This window comes from Scyliorhinus torazame, chromosome 2 (genome assembly GCF_047496885.1).
Source record: "Scyliorhinus torazame isolate Kashiwa2021f chromosome 2, sScyTor2.1, whole genome shotgun sequence".
NCBI classification, from domain to species: Eukaryota; Metazoa; Chordata; class Chondrichthyes; order Carcharhiniformes; family Scyliorhinidae; genus Scyliorhinus; species Scyliorhinus torazame.
The window spans coordinates 113,141,179-113,162,106 of NC_092708.1; the positions used below are offsets into that span (position 1 = coordinate 113,141,179).

Here is a 20,928-nt window from a genome sequence, read left to right on the forward strand (position 1 = left end):
ACTCTAGCCTATTTCTCTTTGAACTTACAGTACTCTTGTTCTTTTAGGATCAGTGTTGTCAAGGGTGACAAAAGGTGCTGTTGTTGCTGTCTGGCATATCAATCTCCACCTAGCTGAATGTCAATTCTCTGATTTTCTCCAATCTCCATGACCCCACCACTGAACATTGTTTTCAGAACTGTCATGAACGTCATCTTCTTTGGATATCTTCCCGCCATCGTCTCCAACTTCATTGTTCCTTCTCCAACCCTAAACAGCCCACTTCTACCTCATTCTGAAGAAAGGAGACTGCCCTGATGGACACATCATTTCAGCCTGCTCCTGCCTCACTGAACTGCTATCCTCTCTTTAATCCCCTTCCCTTGTCCAATCTCTTCCTACCTATTCATAACTCTTCCCTTGTCCTCTTTTCACTTTAGCAGTTTCAAGTTTCCTGGCTCTCACCATCTTCTTTTCGCCATGAATACTGAATCCCTTCACACCCCTATCCCCACCAAACCGGTCTGCAAGCTCTTTGTTTTTTTCCTGGAACAGAGGCCCAATTGGTCTCCATCTACTGCTGGCCTCCTCTGCCTGACTTAGCTTCTTCTCAGTTTGGAGACCCTCCCCTTCAACTCCACTGACTTCTCTAAATAAAAGGTGTTTCTATGTATACCCACACAGGTCCAAGCTGTGCCTGTCGGCTTGTGGAATATCACAGTTACAGTGCAGGAGGCCATTTGGTTCATTCTCTTTACCCTGGCTCTCCGAAAGAGTAATTTACCTACTGCCATTCCCCAACCCTCTCCCTGTAGCTTGTTCTTCCTTTTCAAGTAATAATCCAATTCGCTCTTGAATGCCTCGATTTAAAAACATATAAAATAGGAGGAGAAGTAGAGCATTTGGGCCCTTGAGCCTGCTTCGCCATTCAATATAATGGCTGAACTGTTAGTGTTTCGAATTCCACATTCCCATCTATCCCTGGAACCTTTGATTACTTTGTCTCGCAAGAATCTATCTACCTCCACCTTAAAAATATTCAATGACCTTGCCTCCAGTGCCTTCTGAGAGTTGCAAAGTCGCACAACCCCCAAGAGAAAAAATGTCTTCTCATCTCTGTCCCAAAAAACAACCCCTCATTTTAAAACAGTGCTCCCTAATTCTGGACTCACCCACAAGAGGAAACATCCTTTCCAAGTCTACCTTATCGAGACCGTTCAGGATCTTATATGCTTCAATCAAGTCACCCCTCACTCGTCTAAACTGCAGCAGAAACAAGCACGGTTTCCATATTTCCTTAAATAAGGAGACCAAAACTGCACATTTTGAGATGTAGTCTCACCAATGTTCTGTCTAACCAATGCATGTCCTGAGGGTTGGAACTGCAGATTGACTGTGTCTGGTTCTTGGGCCCAGCTTTGGCCAGGAGAGGGTGAGAATCCGTCAAACATTGCACAGCTAATGGTTTTCGAAGCGGAGCTGGCAAAGGGGTGGAGGCGGGTGTGGGGGAAAACGTAAGGTTTACAGGAGCGACATTATTTAATACCTTCCATATTAATTACAGATTAATTGGTGAGATTGAAGGGGTAGCTCTAATCCATTTAAAAAAAATCCTGGAGCTGCTCGGTCCCCCTTCTTCCGTCAAATTATTGCTCCCTCTAGAGGACTGAATTGATATTTTAGGCAGGATTTTCCCTGCAGGTTTCTGAATGTTGCCATTGGGAAACACTGCATTAGCGACTGATGGACGCAGAACACCGTGCACAGCTCCACAACCTTTCTGAAACACGCACGCAACCTGCGGAGCGCACTTTGAAAAATCCTGCTCGATTTCATTCCTCGGTTACCCCCAATATCCTATTCTCTTGGCATCTCCCATGCAAGTGCAGGAGATATAACACCTCCTCTTTTAAGCCCTTCATTCTCATTGTCCAAGACCTCAAACATAATTTCCAGGTGAAACAGCAATTTCCTTTTTTCAATTTAGTATATTGCATTTGCTGCTCCCAATGTAGACTCCTCTGCACTAGGGAGACCAAATGCAGACTTGGTGGCCATTTTGCAAGCATGACACTGAGCTTCCAATTGCCTGCTCTTTTAATTCTCCATCTTTCTCCCACTCCAATCTTTCTATCCTCAGCCTCCTACACTGTGCCAATAAAGCTCAACGCAAGCTTGGGAACATCACCTCATCTTTTGACTGGCACTTTGCAACATTCTGGACTCAACATCAAATTTGACCGTTTTAGATTTAACTCCTGCCCTTAATTTGTCTTCTCTTTCTTCACTAGTTTTATTTTTCTCTCTGGTTTCTCTTTTTAAAAAAAAACACGTTCCTTTACGACAGCAGCTATTCATGATTTTGCCATTCGTTCTTTTTATTTATTTGTTCTTGTTAGTGTTGTTGTCTATGCCGGCATTTATTTCCCATCCCTAATTACTGTTCAGAAGGTAGCGTGAGCCACTCTGTTGCACGGCTGCAGTCCATGTGTTTTAAGTACACTCACACTGCTGTTGGGGAGTGAGTTCCCATATTTTGACCCAGGGATGGAGAAAAATGGCAATATAGTTCCAAGTCAGTATGTGCCTTGGAGGGGAATTTGCTGATAGTGGTATTCCCTCTGCTGCCATTGTCCAACTAGGCTATAGAGGTTGTGGGTTTGGAAGATGCTGTTGAAGGATCCTTGGCAGAGGACTTCCGGTTGCGGCTATGCCTAGGTAGGTCGCACGTTCGGCAGCTCCCGCCGAGAACGGACTTTTGGGCTCTTCTGAGGGGCCCCAATGGCAATTGTTCCGACGGCTTCCAGTGTGGGAAGGTGACAGCAAGGTCCCCCCGTCAGTATATGGATTGGACCAGGAGTGGAGCGGTTAAAAAAGTAATCCTGGTGCAGCGGAAAGTGCGAGGGAAGAAAAACAAGATGGCGGTGGGTGGAGACCAAGCACCGTGGGCGAAGTGGTCGCAGGAGCAGCAGGAGTTTCTTAAACGCTGCTTCGAGGAGCTGAGGACAGAAGCTTGTGGAGACCCAGAAGGCTCAAGAGGCGGCGATCCGGGAGGTGCGGCAAAAAGCCACAGAAAACGAGGACGAGATCTTGGGCCTGGCGGTGACGGTGCACGAGGCGCTGCACAAGAGGTGGGCGAAAATATTTGAGGACCTGGAGAATAGATCGAGGAGGAAGAATCTTCAGATTCTGGGTCTCCTTGAAGGAGTGGAGGGGCCCGATGCCGGGGCATATATGAGCACGATGCTCAATTCGCTGATGGGCGTGGGAGCTTTCCCGAGGCCCCTGGAGCTGGATGGGGCTCATCGGGTCCTGGCAAGGAGACCCAAAGCCAACAAGCCGCCAAGGGCTGTAGTGGTGAGGTTCCACCGCTTTATGGACAGAGAGTGTGTCCTGAGATGGGCCAAAAAAGAGCGGAGCAGCAGGTGGGAGAACACGGAGATCCGAATTTAACAGGACTGGAGTGCGGAGGTGGCTAAGAAGAGGGCTGGTTTTAACCGGGTTAAGGCGGTGCTCCATCGGAAGGGGGTAAAGTTCGGGAAGCTGCAGCCAGCGCGATTGTGGGTCACGTTCCAAGATCGGCACCACTATTTTGAAACGCCTGATGAGGCATGGAACTTTATCCAGACTGAAAAGTTGGACTCAAACTGAGGGTTTGTCGTGGGGGGATGTTTACTGTGTTTACTGCGTTTGAGGAATGTTCTTTTTGTTTTGGTGCTGGGTGGGGATGGGTGAATGGATTTGATGTGGGGGCTGTGGGAAAGTGTGGGCGTCGGTGTTGGAGGGGCAGGGCCTCGCAGAGGAAGAGGGGGGGCGGGTGGAGGCCCGGGGATGGGGAGTTTGGGTAAGGCTGCAAGGAGCTGCGCCAGAGGGGGCGCGGCCGGCTCAGGAAAGCGCGTTTTTGTTTCCTGCGTTAGGGAAGGATGGGGGCGGGGCCGGAGGGGGAAGGGTGGTACTGGAGAGGAGCGCACACTGACTGCCAAGGGGTGGGAGGATTCTCACACTGGGGGGTCGATGGAATGGCGGGAAAGGCCGGGGTCAGCAGGAGTCAGCTGATTTACGGAAGTGTCATGGGGGGAGCAAAATGGCTAGATGAGGATCTAGCGGGGGGAGGGGGTGAAATGGGTTGCTGCTGCATTGGCCAAAGGGGAGCTGGAAGTGGGAGAGGTAGTCGGGGCGGGAGTCCGCCGCCTGGGGGACAGGAGGGTTCGGGAGGCACGGGCACGTGGCTGGCCTAGAAAAGGAGATGGCTAGTCGGCAGGGGACGGGTGGGGAGGGGGGCGTGTAGCCCCCCGATCTGGCTGATAACTTGGAATGTGAGCGGCCTGAACGGGCCGGGCAAGAGGGCCCGGGTGTTCGCGCACTTAAAGGGACTGAAGGCAGAGGAGTTGGGGGGCCCTGTACAAGCTCAATTTGACACGGTTGGTGGAGCTGATGGAGGAGGATTTTAAAAGATGGGATATGCTGCCACTCTCACTAGCGAGTAGGGTGCAGTTGGTCAAAATGACGGTCCTCCCGAGGTTCCTCTTTGTGTTCCAGTGCCTTCCCATTTTGATCCCCAAGGCCTTTTTCAAACAGGTAAGCAGGAGCATCATGGAATTTGTGTGGGTGAATAAGACCCCGAGGGTGAAGAGTGTGTTTCTGGAGCGTAGCAGGGACGGGGCGGGGGGGGGGGCTGCCGCTGCCGTATTTGTGTGGCTATTATTGGGCTGCCAATGTGGCGATGATCCGCAAGTGGGTAATGGAGGGAGAGGGGGCGGCGTGGAAGAGGCTAGAGATGGCGTCCTGTGTGGGCACGAGCCTGAGGGCGCTGGTGACGGCACCGCTGCCGCTCTCGGCGACAAGGTACACGAGTCCGGTGGCGGCGGCGCGCTGAAGATCTGGGGGCAGTGGAGGTGACACGGGTGAGGTGGGAGCCTCGGTTTGGTCACCGATTCGGGAGAATCATCGGTTCGTCCCGGGAAGGATGGACCATAAGACCATAAGACATAGGAGTGGAAGTAAGGCCATTCGGCCCATCGAGTCCACTCCACCATTCAATCATGGTTAATTTCAACTCCATTTACCCGCTCTCTCTCCATAGCCCTTAATTCCTCGAGAAATCAAGAATTCATCAACTTCTGTCTGAAAGACACTCAACGTCCCGGCCTCCACCGCCCTCTGAGGCAATGAATTCCACAGACCCACCGCTCTCTGGCTGAAGAAATTTCTCCTCATCTCTGTTCTAAAGTGACTCCCTTTTATTCTAAGGCTGTGCCCCCGGGTCCTAGTCTCCACGGCTAATGGAAACAACTTCCCTACATCCACCCTATCTAAGCCATTCATTATCTTGTAAGTTTCTATTAGATCTCCCCTCAACCTCCTAAACTCCAATGAATATAATCCCAGGATCCTCAGACATTCATCGTACGTTAGGCCTACCATTCCTGGGATCATCCGTGTGAATCTCCGCTGGACCCGCTCCAGTGCCAGTATGTCTTTCCTGAGGTGTGGGGCCCAAAATTGCTCACAGTATTCTAAATAGGGCCTAACTAATGCTTTATAAAGCTTCAGAAGTACATCCCTGCTTTTATATTCCAAGCCTCTTGAGATGAATGACAACATTGCATTTGCTTTCTTAATTACGGACTCAACCTGCAAGTTTACCTTTAGAGAATCCTGGACTAGGACTCCCAAGTCCCTTTGCACTTCAGCATTATGAATTTTGTCACCGTTTAGAAAATAGTCCATGCCTCTATTCTTTTTTCCAAAGTGCAAGACCTCGCACTTGCCCACGTTGAATTTCATCAGCCATTTCTTGGACCACTCTCCTGAACTGTCTAAATCTTTCTGCAGCCTCCCTACCTCCTCCATACTACCTGCCCCTCCACCTATCTTTGTATCATGGATGGGGGGTTTCGGAGCTGGCATCGGGCAGGGATTAGAAGAATGGGGGACCTGTTCATTGATGGGACGTTTGCGAGCCTAGGGGCGCTGGAGGAGAAGTTTTGGCTACCCCCGGGAAACGCTTTCTGGTACATGCAAGCGAGGGCTTTTGTGAGGCGGCAGGTGAGAGAATTCCCACTGCTTCCGGCACGTGGGATTCAGGACAGGGTGATTTCGGATGTATGGTTTCAGCGATTTACCAGGAGCTGAAGGAAGAGGAGGAGGCCTCGGTGGAGGAGCTAAAGGGCAAGTGGGAGGAGGAGATTAGGGAGGAGATAGATGAGGGTCTGTAGGCTGATGCCCTGAGTAGGGTTAATTCTTCCTCCTCTTGCGCCAGGTTCAGCCTAATACAGTTCAAAGTTACTCACAGAGCGCATATGACAGGGGCGAGGTTGAGTAGGTTCTTTGGGGTGGAGGACAGATATGGGAGGTGCTCGGGGAGCCCGACAAATCACGTCCATATGTTCTGGTCGTGCCCGGCGCTGGATGGGTTTTGGAGGGGTTTTGCGAGGACTATGTCCAAGGTGGTGAATACCCGGGTCAAGCCGAGCTGGGGATTGGCATTATTTGGGGTATCAGAAGAGCCGGGAGTGCAGGAGGCGAAAGAGGCCGGTATTCTGGCCTTTGTGTCCCTGGTAGCCCGGCGGAGGACTTTGTTACTAAGGAAAGATGCAAAGCCCCCTCGTGTGGAAGCTTGGATCAATGACATGGCAGAGTTCATCAAGCTGGAGAGGATAAACTTTGCCTTGCGAGGGTCTGTGCAAGGGTTCTCCAGGCGGTGACGTTTCCTAGACTATCTCGCGGAGCGTTAGGAGGAGGTCAGCAGCAGCAGCAGCCCGTGGGGGGGGGGGGGGGGGGGGGGGGGGGGGGGGTTCTTTTGAGGTGGCGTTTGGGTGAAGGTGGTTTTTTCCCCGTATTTGTGCTTTTAAATGTTATATGGGGGGTTATTGTATATGGGGGAAATCCAATGTATAATTTCTGACTGTTGAGTATTTGTTTATTTTTTCTTGTTAGGCAGGGGTTTTGTTGAAAATTTGTTGGAAAATTTGAATAAATATATCTTTTTTAAAAAGGATCCTTACTGCAGTGTATCTTGTAGATGGTACAAACATATGCCACTGTGATCTGGTGACAGGAATGAATGCTAAAGGTGGTGGATTGGGTGCTGATCAACAGGTGCTTTGCTCGGAATGGTGTCAAACATCTTTAGTGCTGCACTCGATCCAGGATAGTGAAGAGTATTCCATCACACTCCTGACTTGAGCCTTGCAAATTGTGAACAGGCTTCAGGGAGTCAGGAGGTGAGTTAGAGGCGACAGAATTCCCTGTCTCTGACATACTCTTGTAGCCACAGTATTTATATGGTTGATTCAGTTAAGCTTCTGGTCAATGATAACCTCCAGGACATTGATGGTGGGGGATTAAACAATGTAATACAGGTGAATGTCAGAAAGGATGATTAGATACTCTCTTTTGACAGGAGGCATTGCCTAGCGCTTGCCATTTATCAGCTTGAGCCTGAATATCATCCAAGTTTTGCTGCACATGGGCATGGACTACTTCAGTATCTGAGGAGTTGTAAATGATACTGAGCACTGCAATAATCAGGGAACATCCCCACTTCTGGTCTTGTTGGATTGAAGGTCATTGATGAAGCAACTGAAAATGGTTTGTCTAGGGCATTACCCTGAGGAACTCCTGCAGTGATATCTGGTGTCCAACAGACACAACCATCTCCCTTTGTGTAAAGTATGACTCCAACTGGTGAAAGATTTCCCCTGATTCCCATTGACTTCAATTGTGTTGGGAATACTTCATGCCATTTCATCACCTGTTTACTTTCTTTACTTGTCCCAATAATAGTCCCTTTGCCTTGCACCATGAAGTCTTTTGTCATTTAATTTCTCCTGCCCTCCACCTGGTCACAATCTTTCCCTTTAGTTCTTTATTCCTTAATCCTCCTTTGCACTTACTCAAAACTATTTACATCTCTAACTTTTCCCAGTTATGCTGAAGATCACAGACCTGAAATATTAATTCTGAAAATCGCTTATTGTCACAAGCAGGCTTCAAATGAAGTTACTGTGAAAAGCCCCTAGTCGCCACATTCCGGCGCCTGTTCGGGGAGGCTGGTACGGGAATTGAACCGTGCTGCTGGCCTGCCTGGGTCTGCTTTAAAAGCCAGCTATTTAGCCCAGTGTGCTAAACCAGCCCCTGTTTCTCTCTCCACAGATGCCGCCAAGCCTGCTAAATATTGAGCATTTTCCAGCATTCAAATTATTTTGCTTTGTAACTTCCATATTTCATTACTCTACAAGGGATAATGAGATCCTTAACTCCTAAGCATTCTCCTTGTGAAGGACAGCCAGACAGAGCGTCGTCCATTCGTCCTTCTCTTTAAGTTGGCTATTAAACCCCAGGCAGCAGCTATCAGCAGAATAGGGCAACGGCTGAAGGAACTGAACACAATATCACTCGGATGCCCTATTTTAGGTAACTAACCTAGTTTCTTCATTCCTCTAAATCTTAAAAAAGACTAAATTTGCCTAACTCTCCAGAAAAAAAGCTTGATTTCCCTAAAACACAGAATATTCCTTGTCCAGAATATTCCTCAACAGGTGTGCAAGCGCCTAAACGGCACAGCATTTTTCTCCCATAGGTTTCAAATATTTTAGGGATAATAGCAATGCATAAATTTAATTGCCTACGAAAAATAAACTTTCCTACCCTAGCCAGCAGATAGAATGATAGCACATATTACCCATAGGAAAGGCAAGCACAGATATTTCCCCATTGGCTTTGTCCCTTGCTGGGCACGGAGGCCAAGAAATCCCATTAAACCCCCTACAAAGTCCCCAAAAGCAAACTCACAGATGCCCATTTGGCCCAGTGACAACGAATGAACTTGTTACCTGGAAAAAAAGTCTTCGGCTTTATGAATTTCCCTTGGAAACCAGGAGGAGTTTCCCAATCTCAACAATGGACCAATGCGGTTAATATTTTTTAAAATTAAAGTTACTATTTACCTCTCTTTCTCTTGCAGAATAAATAGTAAAGGCTCGTAAAACCTGCCATCTTTGTACATCTTCAGATTTCCCAGACAGCTGCAACACACTGGAAAACAGTGTTAACATGGTTGATAACAAATGTCCATCTATGTTTTACAATGCAATGCAAATATTTTGCACAATAATAGGGATACGTCAAACAATAATTGATATTTTAAGTTCTTCAATAACCTTAAACATTTTCTTTTTTTCTATAAATTTAGACTACCCAATTCATTTTTTCCAATTAAGGGGCAATTTAGCGTGGCCAATCCACCTACCATGCACATCTTTGGGTTGTGGCGGCGAAACCTGCACAGACACGGGGAGAATGTGCAAACTCCACACGGACAGTGACCCAGAGCCGGGATCGAACCTGGGACCTCGGTGCCGTGAGGCAGCAGTGCTAACCACTGCGCCACTGTGCTGCCCTCTTAAACATTTTCTTAATTTCAGTAGAGAATTCACATCAAATTATCAACATAACACTCTGACAATTACCCTTTTTGGAGAATAGGGGGACGCACCCAAGAAAAGAAGAACTGGTGACATATAACACAATCATAAGAACTAGGAGCAGGAGTGGGCCATCTGGCCCCTCGAGCCTGCTCCGCCATTCAATAAGATCATGGCTGATCTTTTTGTAGACTCAGCTGCATTTACCCGCCTGCTCACCTTAATTCATTTACTGTTCAAAAACCGATCTACCTCTGCCATAAACAAATTCAACGAGGTAGCCGCAACTGCTTCACTGGGCAGGGAATTCCACAGATTCATGAACCTTTGGGTGAAGACGTTCCCTCCTCAATTCAGTCCTAAATCTACTCCCCCTTATTTTGAGGGTATGTCCCCTAGTTCAAGTTTCAACCGCCAGTGGAAACAACTTCCCTGCTTCTATCTTAACTATTCCCTTCGTCATTTTATATGTTTCTGTAAGATTCTCCCCTCATTCTTCTGAATTCCAATGGGTATAGTCTCAGTCTACTCAGTCTCTCCTCATAAGCTAATCCTCTCAACTCCGCAATCAACTAGTGAATCTCCTCTGCACCCCCTCCAGTGCCAGTACATCCTTTCTCAAGTAAGGAGACCAAAACTGTACACAGCACTCCAGGTGTGGCCTCACCAGCACCCTATACTGCTATATAAGAATAAAGGAAATAGGAGCAGGAGTGGGCCATTCTCCCCCTTCAGCATGCTCTGCCTTTCAACAACATCATGGTTGATCTTCTACCTCCATGTCATTTTCCTGCACTAGCCCCATATCACTTTATATCTTTAATATCAAGAAATCTATCAAGCTCTGTTCTGAATATACTCAATGACTGAGCCTCCAAGCCCTCTGGTGTAGAGAATTCCAAAGATTCACCACCCGAGTGAAGAAATGCCTCCTTGTCTCAGTCCTTCATGACATACCTCTTATTCTGAGACTGTGTCCCCAGATCCCCCAAGGAAAAGATCCTTTCTGCATCTAAGAATTTTCGATGCATCCTCACATTCTTCTAAACTCTTGAGAATATAGATTTAGTCTCTTCAATCTCTCCATCCCAGGGATCAGTCTGGTGAACCTTCACTGCACTCCCTCTATGTCAAGTGTATCCTTCCTTAGGTAAGAACACCAAAACTGTACACAATACTCCAGGTGGTGTTTCATCAAGGCTCCGTACAGTTGCAAGACTTTTACTCATGTACTTAAATCCTCTTGCAATAAAGGCTAACATACCATCTGCATTCACAATTGCTTGCTGCACCCGCATGTTAGCTTTTAGTGACAAATGAATCAAAGATACCCAGGTCCCTTTGGACATCAGCACTTCCCAAAGTCTCACCGTTTAAGAAATACTCTGCATTTCTGCTTTTCCTACCAATGTGGATAACTTCATCCATATTATATTCTATCTGCCAAGCAGTAAACCGGTCTGAATCTCCTTGACTTTCTTTGCATCTCTTCCCAACTCATATTCCCACCTAGTTTTCTATCATCAGCAGTTCACACATGTGAACGGCTGGGGCCTAAGTACTGATCTCTGTGGTATCCTATTAATCACACCCTGCCAACCTGAGAATGACTCATTTATTACTGCTCTCCGTTTACTCCATTATCCAATTCTCAATTCGTGCCAGTATCAATCCCATGTTCTCTAATTTTGTTTACTAACCTCCTGTGTGACTTTATAGAAAGCCTTCTGAAAATCCAAATATACCACGTCCAGGGTTACCCCTTATCTATTCTGCCTGTTACATCCTGAAAAAAACTCCAAAAGTTTGTCAAACGTGATTCCCTTTCATAAATCCATGTTGACTGTTCAATCCTACCATTATATTCTAAGTGTCCAATTTACACATCTTTATAATAGTTTCTAGCATTTGCCATACTACTGCTGCCAGTCTTGCTTTTTCTTCTGAATTGGCTCTGAATTTTATATATTTTTTCCTTTCTGCTGGGGACAGTTTTTCCTGCGTTTTTTTCCTTCTGGTGAAACAAACAATATGTCTCTTACACTTAGTTAATTTTAACCATGGCTGGATATAATAATGCATTGGCTTGCTTATAGTTAGGCTTCAATTTTTCTCACATTTTTCAGCTTGGGTTAAGATTCCAGATTTCACAAGCGAGATATCGAAAAACTGGATTCTCCTACATCTGTATAATAATGGATAGGTAGAAAATTGTTTTGTTTTTAAAATTGTCATGCAGACAAGTTCCGAATTGTGATGATAATATAAATAAAATAAGTCAAAATTCATAATATAGTTCGAGAAAGTAATTTAAATACAATTAAAGTTTAAAATAAATAATAATAAAGTTTGATAAAATAAATACGAAACTTACAAAACATTGCAAAATATAGGTCTCCTTAATTTAAATGAAAGGTCGACTGCACTCTGCATTTTGTATTGAAGGCCATAGATCATATATTGTCAGGTTGAGTTCATCTACTCTCGCATCTCAATTATCCTAGGATAACTTGTTGAGTATAGATTTGGATTTTCTATGCAATATCATTTTTCAATCTCCTGCTCAGTGGAAATTTGTAGCAGCTGAGGCAGGTTGTGTTTAATACTTGTACTGGTTTTCCTATTTCCATTTCTTCCGGGAGGCTGATTATTCACACATTCGTATTGTTCAGCAAGAGGTCTCCTTATCCCATTTTCCATCAACTTCTATTTGAAAACATATGGGTATTCATGAGGAAAATGCAGAACTTTCTCTAAAAATTAACGGCCAGTCCACTTGCTGATCAAAATGAATGTAATTTTATAAACTTACTTAATTTGTGTTGGTCCAATATGCATGATCCTTCCGGAATCATCTGGATGAAAATATATCCAGTCAGTATCTAATGAACAACATTGCATCTCGTGAATTCCATTCTCTGCCTAATTGGACAAAAGTGCATTTGACAGTTTATATCACTCATAATGTTCTGTCAAAAAAAGCAGTGTCAAGCCAGTCAGAATACAAATTGCAGTAATTTAACTGCAATGCAATATTTTCGATCATTTGGATTTAACAATTAAAAGTTTTTGTCTGCAATTTTCTGACTGCACGATCTTTCTTCTTAGACTTAATACAGTTTCCAGGCAACAACTAACTGCCTTGCATTTAAATGGGCTGATTCCCTATTCACATTACCTCTGAAATACAATACTGAACTAGCAGACACACAGAGATAGCATGCAGCCACCTCCACAAGCTAGAACTATAATTCGCATTTGTTATCAGGCAGCATGTTTTTTAGGGGCGGCATAGTGGTTAGCACTACTACCTCACAGGGACCCGGGTACAATTCCGGCCTTGGGCGACTGTGTGTGTGGAGTTTGTACGTTCTCCCAGTGTCCAAAGATGTGCGGGTTAGGTGGACTGGCCATGACTTTTCCAGCACATTCTGAAAAAAACCCTAAGGTAGGAGTATATTTGGGAGCCATCAAGACACAGCTACCCCTTATTTTCCAGTTCAGACCCACTTCTAACCCCACCTCTATGATGTCAAAGACGTTCAGCCCAAAGAGTTAGGATTTTGCTTGGAGAAGATTGCAAGTGGCATACTCCAGGTTGAGTTCCAGACCCAATTATTCTTGATATACATAAATGATTTGAATTTGGCATAGGGAACATAATTTCAAAAACCACTGACAACACAAAGGAAGGAAAGAGGAAAGGTAAAGATTTCATTCAGCCCTAGAGGCTAGTTAAAAGGAAGGCAGATGCAATCTAATGTGGTTATGTGACGTAGTACATTTTCGGAAAACAACCAAGGAATGGAAGTATACACTTACTGGAAAGACATTGAACAATGTGGTTGAACAGAGTGACTTCGAGGAAATGTTATATTTGAACCCTCAAGTCCAAGGTAGATAAAGTGATAACAAAAACTCTGTACAACTTTAGATTGAAGAAACAGAATACAACTGTAAAGAAGTAATGGTGGATTTATACAAAATGTTAGGTTGAATTTTAGGCCTGATGGGGACAAATATCAAGGTAGAATTTAAGTACTTTGAAACAAAGTCACATAGCGAGCATGGTTAGCCGCATGTTTCGCTGTGCTCGCAGCGCCAGAAATATAACGTTATAAAACGGCACCAGGGTTAGAGAGGGGGCCTCAGCGGGGAATGCTGAGGACGCACATAGCCCCATCTTGTGCATAGAGGAGCTCCGCTCGCCAGAACTCCTCAGTGTAGCGAGAGATAATGGCGTCTCGATCTCTGGTGTCCCTGAAGCGACCCTCAACACCCGCCCCCCCAGCCCCAACGCACTATGGAAGGGTCCTCAGACCCCCCCCCCACAAAACTCCCGCACAGGGCACCCGCAGCTTGATTGCCACCTCGCAAAAAAATGCCAACCTGGCACCTTGGCAGTGCTACCTGGCACCTTGGCAGTGATGGGCTGGCATTCAGAGTGCAATAGAGGCCCCAGCAAAGCCGGGGTACCACCCTGCCCAAAGGGCATGCGCATGGGAGCCCCTAATCCCCTAGGAGGCCCCAACAAGTGCCCTTCTGTCTGGTCCCCAATTGTGGAGACCGGCTCTGAACGGCACTCGCCTCAGATCTCCAAGGCGAAGGGGAATCTGCACATCAAAGTGAGACTCACTGTCTCGCTCGAAAATGCAGATTTTCCAAAAGGTTACATCATAATTTCTCACGAGACTGCGTTAGATGTCACGAGGTTTCAAACCGATTTGATCCCAGGAGGAGCAGGGGGGTGGGATTCTGTGATCCTGAGGCTAAGTGTTGACCCCGTCGGAAATGCCGTCGCGTTTCTAGATGGCGTCAACACGGCATCAGGATTAGCAATTCTGGCCCCTACAGGCGCCAACACGCGCATGCGCAGTGGCTTCTTTCAACGCGCCGGCACCGACGCAACATGGCGCAGGACTACAGGGGCCGGCGCAGAAGAAAGGAGGTCCCCAGCCAGAGAGGCCGGCCCACCGATCAGTGGGCCCCAATCGCGGGCCCGGCCACATCGGACCCCCCCCCCCCCCCCAACAGGCCGCCCCCCGATCCTTCCACGCCGAATTCCCGCCGGATGAGAGTAGGTGTGGACGGCGCTGGTGGGACTCGGTGTTTTTACGACGGCCGCTCGGCCCATCCGGGGCCGAGAATCGGCGGACTGGCCGTGTAGGGTGGCCCCCGACCAGCGGAGCGCCAACCACGCCGGCGCCAATAGCGCCGATTCTCCACTCTGCGGAGAATCGCGTACCGGCGTCAGGGCGGTGTGGCGCGATTTGCGCCGGTCGCGGGGATTCTCCGGCCCGGCCCCGAGTTGAGAGAATCTCGCCCGGGGTCTCCCGGCTTCTATCGGCCACGCTGTGCCATGGCGCGCTGCTTTTTGGGAGCAGCTTGGCTGCTCAATCCCGCCCCAAGGGTGGAATTCTCCCAAAAACTGACTAACTGCTATTTTGGGAGGGGAGAAATCCCGCCGGCTATCCCAACGCGATTCCCATCAAAATTCTCCAACACGACTTCCGGTGGCGGCCATGTAAGTCACGCAGTCAGTAGCTCCTGCCTAGAATGGACTCTCGGACCTTTTCTCAGGAGTTTTCACGGACCTTTTGGGACAGATTGGTGAAGCGAACATTGTCAAAAAGGATTCCCTCGCTGTTGTATGGATAGCTGGACCAGGAGTGGCCGGGTGAAGCGTTTAAGTCCCGACAGACAAGCGTGCAGAGTGGGCGCCGAGGCACGGCATGGCAGCCTACAGTCCAGGGTGCATGGGTGCAGTAGTCACAGGAGCAACAGGAGTTCCTTAGGGGCTGCTTTGCTGATCTAAAAAAGGACATGCTGGCCCCGATGAAGGCATCAATAGATCAAATGATCGCAACTCAGGCGACACAAGGGAAAGCGATAAAGGAGATGGAGAAAAAGCTATCCGACCATGAGGACGAGTTGGTCGTATTGGCCCTTAAGGTGGAGGCGCAGGATGACCTCCACAAGAAGTGGCAGGAGAGGCTGGAGGACCTAGAAAACAGGTCCAGGAGGCAGAGCTTGAGAGTTGTGGGCCTCCCCGAAGGTGTGGAGGGATCGGATGCGGGAGCATCTGTGTCCCAAAATTCTGGAGATGTTGATGGGGACGGGGGTATTCACTCAACCCCTGGAACTGGATGGGGCGCACAGAGCCCTCGCAATGAAGCTCAAGGCGAATTAACCGCCGAGGGCCATGGTGGTGAGATTTCATCGCTTCTCGGACAAGGAACTTGTCTTGCGGTGGGCAAAAAAAGAACGGAGCAGCAGGTGGGAGAACAGCGAGATACGCATCTACCAGGACCTGGGTGCGGAGCTGGCCAAGAGGCGTGGTGGATTCAACCGGGTGAGGCGACCCTCTTCAGCAAGGGGGTGAAATTTGGGATGCTACACCCAGCGAGGCTCTGGGTCACGTACAAGGAACGACATCACTATTTTGAGACGCCAGATGAGGCATGGTCATTCGTCAAACAAGAAAAGCTGGACTTGAATTAAAGGACAGTTAAGCTTTGGTGGAATGCGGCGGTGGGGCTGGATAACACGGTACAATTTCTAATATAAGATTGTATACAATGTTGGGTGCGTGTAAGGGCTGTGGCGGTGGCTGGAGGTGTGTTTTCGGCAAAGTTGAGATACGGAGGGGGCCCTGTACTCAGTACGATTTTTCGGGACGTTGGAGCCTTGGTTCAACAAGTGTCTCCTCATGGAGGTATGTTAGTGTCTTCTGTTTATTTTTTGTTTCGTATTACTATTTACTCACTGGGGCTGGAGAGGTAGTTTAATTGGTTTATTCATGTGGGGAGAGGGGTCCGGACAATGAGGCGACAGTCTGATCGGCGCCAGGGGCGGGAGCTGCCGAGGTCAGCATGGGTCAGCTGACTCTCGGGAGCGTAGTGGGGGGGTAAGCAAGTGCTTAGCTGGTGCTTGACCCGGGGGTTTGGGTTGTGGGGCTGTTGGGGCGGGGGGGGGGGGGATGCTGCTTTGCTGACAGAGGAGGTATCAATTTCGGGGCACCAATTTAGGGTCGGGGGCTCCCTGTGGGGGTGCTCGAGGAAGCGAAGGGCGCGGGCTCGAGGTTGGCCAAAAAAGGGTGATGGCTAGTCAGCAGGGGGGAGGGTTTAACCCCCTATCCAGGCTGATCACGTGGAATGTGAGGGGTTTGAATGGGCCGGTCAAAAGAGCGCGTGTGTTCGCGCATCTAAAGGGGTTAAAGGCAGATGGAGCAATGCTTCAGGAGACACATTTAAAGCTCGCAGATCATACGAGATTGAGAAAGGGATGGGTAGGCCAGGTGTTCCATTCAGGGCTGGATTCAAAGACCAGGGGGGTAGCAATTCTGATCAGTAAGGGTGTGGCATTCGAGGCTGGGAGAATTGTGGCAGATAAGGGGGGCAGGTATATAATGGTGAGTGGAAAGTGGGAAGGGGTCCGGGTGGTGTTTGTGATTGTCTACGCTCCGAATTGGGATGTTGTGGAATTTATGAGACGCATGCTAGGCAAAATCCCGGACTCTCCCATGGATTTCTTTGTCTTGAGCAGGGCGTTAATCCCAAAGGTGGTGGGGACAGAATACTCAGCAATCACAGTCTCGGACCATGCACCGCACTGGGTGGATCTGCGGCTTAGTGAGGAGAGAGGGCAGCGCCCGCTCTGGAGACTGGATGTGGGGCTGCTGGCGGACGAAGAGGTTTGCGGGCGGATTAACAGGAATATCCAGGATTACCTGGAAACAAACGATACGGGTGAGGTAGCAGCGGCAACGGTTTGGGAGGCTCTGAAGGCAGCTGTCAGAGGGGAGCTCATCTCAGTTGGATCCCATAGGGTAAAGTGAGAAAGAGCAGAGAGGGAGAGACTGGTGGAGGAGATACTCCGAGTGGACAGGAGATACGCTGAGGCCCCCCCAGGCGGGGCTACTGAGGGAGCGGCGGAGTCTGCAGGCGGATATTGAACTGCTGAACACAGGGAAAGTGGTAGCACAGCTGAGGAAGGCAAGGGGGGCAGTCTATAAGTACGGGGAGAAAGCAAGTAGAATACTGGCACACCAACTGCGAAAGAGGGAGGTGGCCAGGGAAATCGGGGGAGTAAAGAATAAGGGAGGGTAACATGGTCTTGGACCCAGGGTGGGGGTGAACGGAGTCTTTAAGGAATTCTATAGTAAACTGTATGAGTCGGAGCCCCCGACGGGAGTGGAAGGGATGAGGCAATTTTTGGACCAGTTGAGGTTTCCAAAGGTGGAAGAGGACCTGGTGGAGGGACTGGGGGCCCCGATTGAATTGGAGGAGATTGTCAAGGGTATAGAGGGCATGCAATCGGGTAAAGCCCCGGGGCCGGACGGTTACCAGGTAGAATTTTATAAGAAATTTTTGGAAATACTGAGCCCACTCCTGACGAGGACCTTCAATGAGGCTGGAGAGAAAGGAACCTTCCCCCCAACAATGTCACAGGCCTTGATCTCCCTCATTCTTAAACGGGAGAAGGACCTGGAACAATGCGGGTCATACAGGCCGATTTCGCTCTTAAACGTGGATGCCAAATTGCTAGCTAAGATTCTGGCCACAAGAATTGAGGATTGCATCCCAGGGCTGATAGAGGAAGGTCAGACTGGGTTTGTTAAAGGCAGACAACTCAATACCAATGTCCGGAGACTTTTGAATATTATTATGATGCCCTCAGAAGGAGGGGAGGCGGAGGTGGAAACAGCGATGGATGCAGAGAAAGCCTTTGACAGGTGGAGTGGGAGTACCTGTGGGAAACGCTGGGGAGGTTCGGGTTTGGTGAGGGCTTTATTGGCTGTACCAGGCGCCTGTAGAAAGTGTATGTACAAACCGGCTGAGGTCGGGGTACACCGGGGAACGAGGCAGGGGTGTCCCCTCTCCCCGTTACTATTTGCCCTAGCTATAGAACCGCTGGCTATGGCGCTGAGAGCCTCGAGGAACTGGTGGGGACTTGTTCGGGGGTGGGGGAGTGGAACATCGGGTCTCTCTATACGCGGATGATTTGCTCCTGTACATTTCGGACCCTGTGGAGGGGATGGAGGAGGTTCTGTGGATCCTGAGGGATTTTGGTAGTTTTTCAGGGTACAAACTGAACATGGTAAAGAGCGAGTTGTTCGTGATCCAGGCCAAGGGGCAGGAAAAGAGACGCTCAGGGTGGTAGAGAAAAGTTTTCGTTACCTGGGTATACAGGTGGCCAGGAAATGGGATGCCCTGCACAGGCTCAATCTGACCCGGTTGGTTGAGCAAATGGAAGGGGACTTTAAAAGGTGGGACATGCCCCCGCTGTCATTGGCAGGGAGGGTACAGGCCGTCAAAATGACGGTCCTCCCCAGAAACTTTGTTTCTCTTTCAGTGCCTCCCCATCTTCATCCCTAAGGCCTTTTTTAAGCGGGTGAGTAGCATCATTTTGGGCTTTGTGTGGGGCGAATAAGACCCCGCGAGTAAGGAGACCGCTGCTGGAACGCAGTCCGGGGGGAGGGGGGGCACTGCCGAACTTTCGCAATTACTACTGGGTGGCCAATATAGCTATGATTAGGAAGTGGGCGATGGGGGGAAGGGGGGGGCCACGCGGCGTGGGTGCAGCTGGAGGCAGCGTCATGTAAAGGTACTAGTCTGGGAGCTTTGATAACGGCTCCTTTGCCGTTCTCGCCGACCCGTTACTCCACAAGTCCGGTAGTGGTGGCGACACTGAGGATCTGGGGGCAATGGAGGCAGTACAAGAAGGTGGAGGGAGCATCGGTAACAACCACAGGTTTGTCCCGGGTAAGATGGATGGTGGGTTCCAGAGCTGGCAGAGGGCAGGCATCAGAAAGATGGGGGATCTGTTCATAGACGGAAGCTTTCCCAGTTTGAAGGCGCTAGAGGGCAAATTTAATCTGCCGCCAGGAAATGCCTTTAAACATCTGCAAGTACGAGCCTTCCTGAAAAAACAGGTAGTGACCTTTCCGACGCTGCCGCCACTGAGGATACAGGACAGGGTGGTCTCCGGCACCTGGGTGGGGGAGGGGAAGGTGTTGGATATCTACCAGGAACTACAGGAGACGGAGGAAAGCCCGTTGGAGGAGCTCAAGGGCAAGTGGGAGGAGGAGCTAGGTGAGGAGTTGGAAACGGGTCTGTGGGCAGAGGTTCTGGGCAGGGTTAATTCCTCCTCATCATGTGCCAGGCTCAGTCTAATTCAATTTAAGGTGGTCCACCGGGCACACATGACGGTAGCGAGACTGAGCAAGGTTTTTGGGGTAGAAGACAGGTGTACGAGGTGCAAGGGCAGCCCAGCAAACCATGTCCACATGTTTTGGGCATGCCCGGAGCTTAGAGAGTTCTGGCAGGGATTTGCGAGGGCAATGTCCAAGGTGCTTGACACACGGGTGGTGCCGAGTCCAGAGATAACGATCTTTGGAGTGTCCGAAGACCCGGGAGTTCAGGGGGCAAAAGAGGCCGTTGTCTTGGCCTTTGCCTTCCTCGTAGCCCCGAGACAGATTTTATTAATGTGGAGGGACTCGAAGCCCCCGAGAGTAGAGATTTGGGTTAACGACATGGCTGGGTTTCTCAGCCTCGAGAAAATAAAGTTTGCCTTAAGAGGGTCTACGCTAGGGTTCTCTCGGAGGTGGCAGCCATTCGTCAACTTTCTCGGGGAAAATTAAAATGGCAGCAGCAGCAATCCGTAGGGGGAGGGTGGGTGGGTGCTTCATTGGGATGGTGTGGGAAGACTGAATCGTGTGGGGTAATGTCTATTTAATTTTTATTCTATATTCTCTTTTTGCATTATGTTAATGTTCACTCTATTTTGTTTTGTTATTATCGTTACTACTGTTTTATTATGAAAAATTCTGCAAAACCTTAATAAAAATATTTTTTAAAAAGAACAATTCTCCAACACTTCGGAGGCAATTCTTCAGAGCCACAAGCCCCAAGAGGGAATCGCGATGGCCTGTTGAATCGGGCACGAGTGCCAAAGTGGGATTCTTGCTGGGCTTCAAACCTATTGCGCAGAGCGGGCAAGAACAAGCTAACTCCTAATTTGTTTTCATTTAAATGTAATTATTGGGCAGAAACACGATTCACTGGCCTCCTGGGATGCTCCCGTCTCCCCAGCAGGGAGTCCCACGGCTGTGAATTAGTGCAGGTCTTGCGCCATGGACTCAAGGGGGGACAAGGGGATGAGTACTCTCTCTGAACTTACCTCCAGTCTGCCGAGGGGGGTCCTTAAGGAAAGGTGGGGGTGGGGGGGTGCTTGGGCTGGATGGGCTCAGGTTGGGGGTCTTTCCCGGGATGGAGGTCATGTTGCAGAACCTCCCTCTGTAGCTTTGAAAATCATTAAACTGTCTTTCAGCATGTCAAGTTGTAGTTGAAAGTCTTCTCTCTGACGTGTTGGAACACGTTGATGTCTCTCCTACCATGTCAAGTTCAAAGATTTGTCAGATGAAAGTGAAGATTTTGAGGGATTTGTTCCTAGACGGGACGTTTGCGAGTCTGGGAGCACTGACGGAAGAATATGGGTTGCCACCGGGGAATGCATTTCG

At 48.8% G+C, this 20,928-nt stretch overlaps 1 protein-coding gene across 6 annotated transcripts in view; it reads right to left on the reverse strand.

The window, feature by feature from the left end:
- The window catches only part of dcaf17 (ddb1 and cul4 associated factor 17), a 112,815-nt gene that overhangs the window by 26,210 nt on the left and 65,677 nt on the right, over window positions 1-20,928 (reverse strand). For all 6 annotated transcript variants that reach the window (XM_072475708.1, XM_072475686.1, XM_072475723.1 and 3 more), the window contains 2 exons: window positions 12,220-12,329; window positions 8,931-9,018 (listed from right to left, as the gene is read on the reverse strand). In XM_072475708.1, the coding sequence (XP_072331809.1) occupies window positions 8,931-9,018; window positions 12,220-12,329 (198 nt within the window). The remainder of the gene's footprint in view (window positions 1-8,930; window positions 9,019-12,219; window positions 12,330-20,928) is intronic.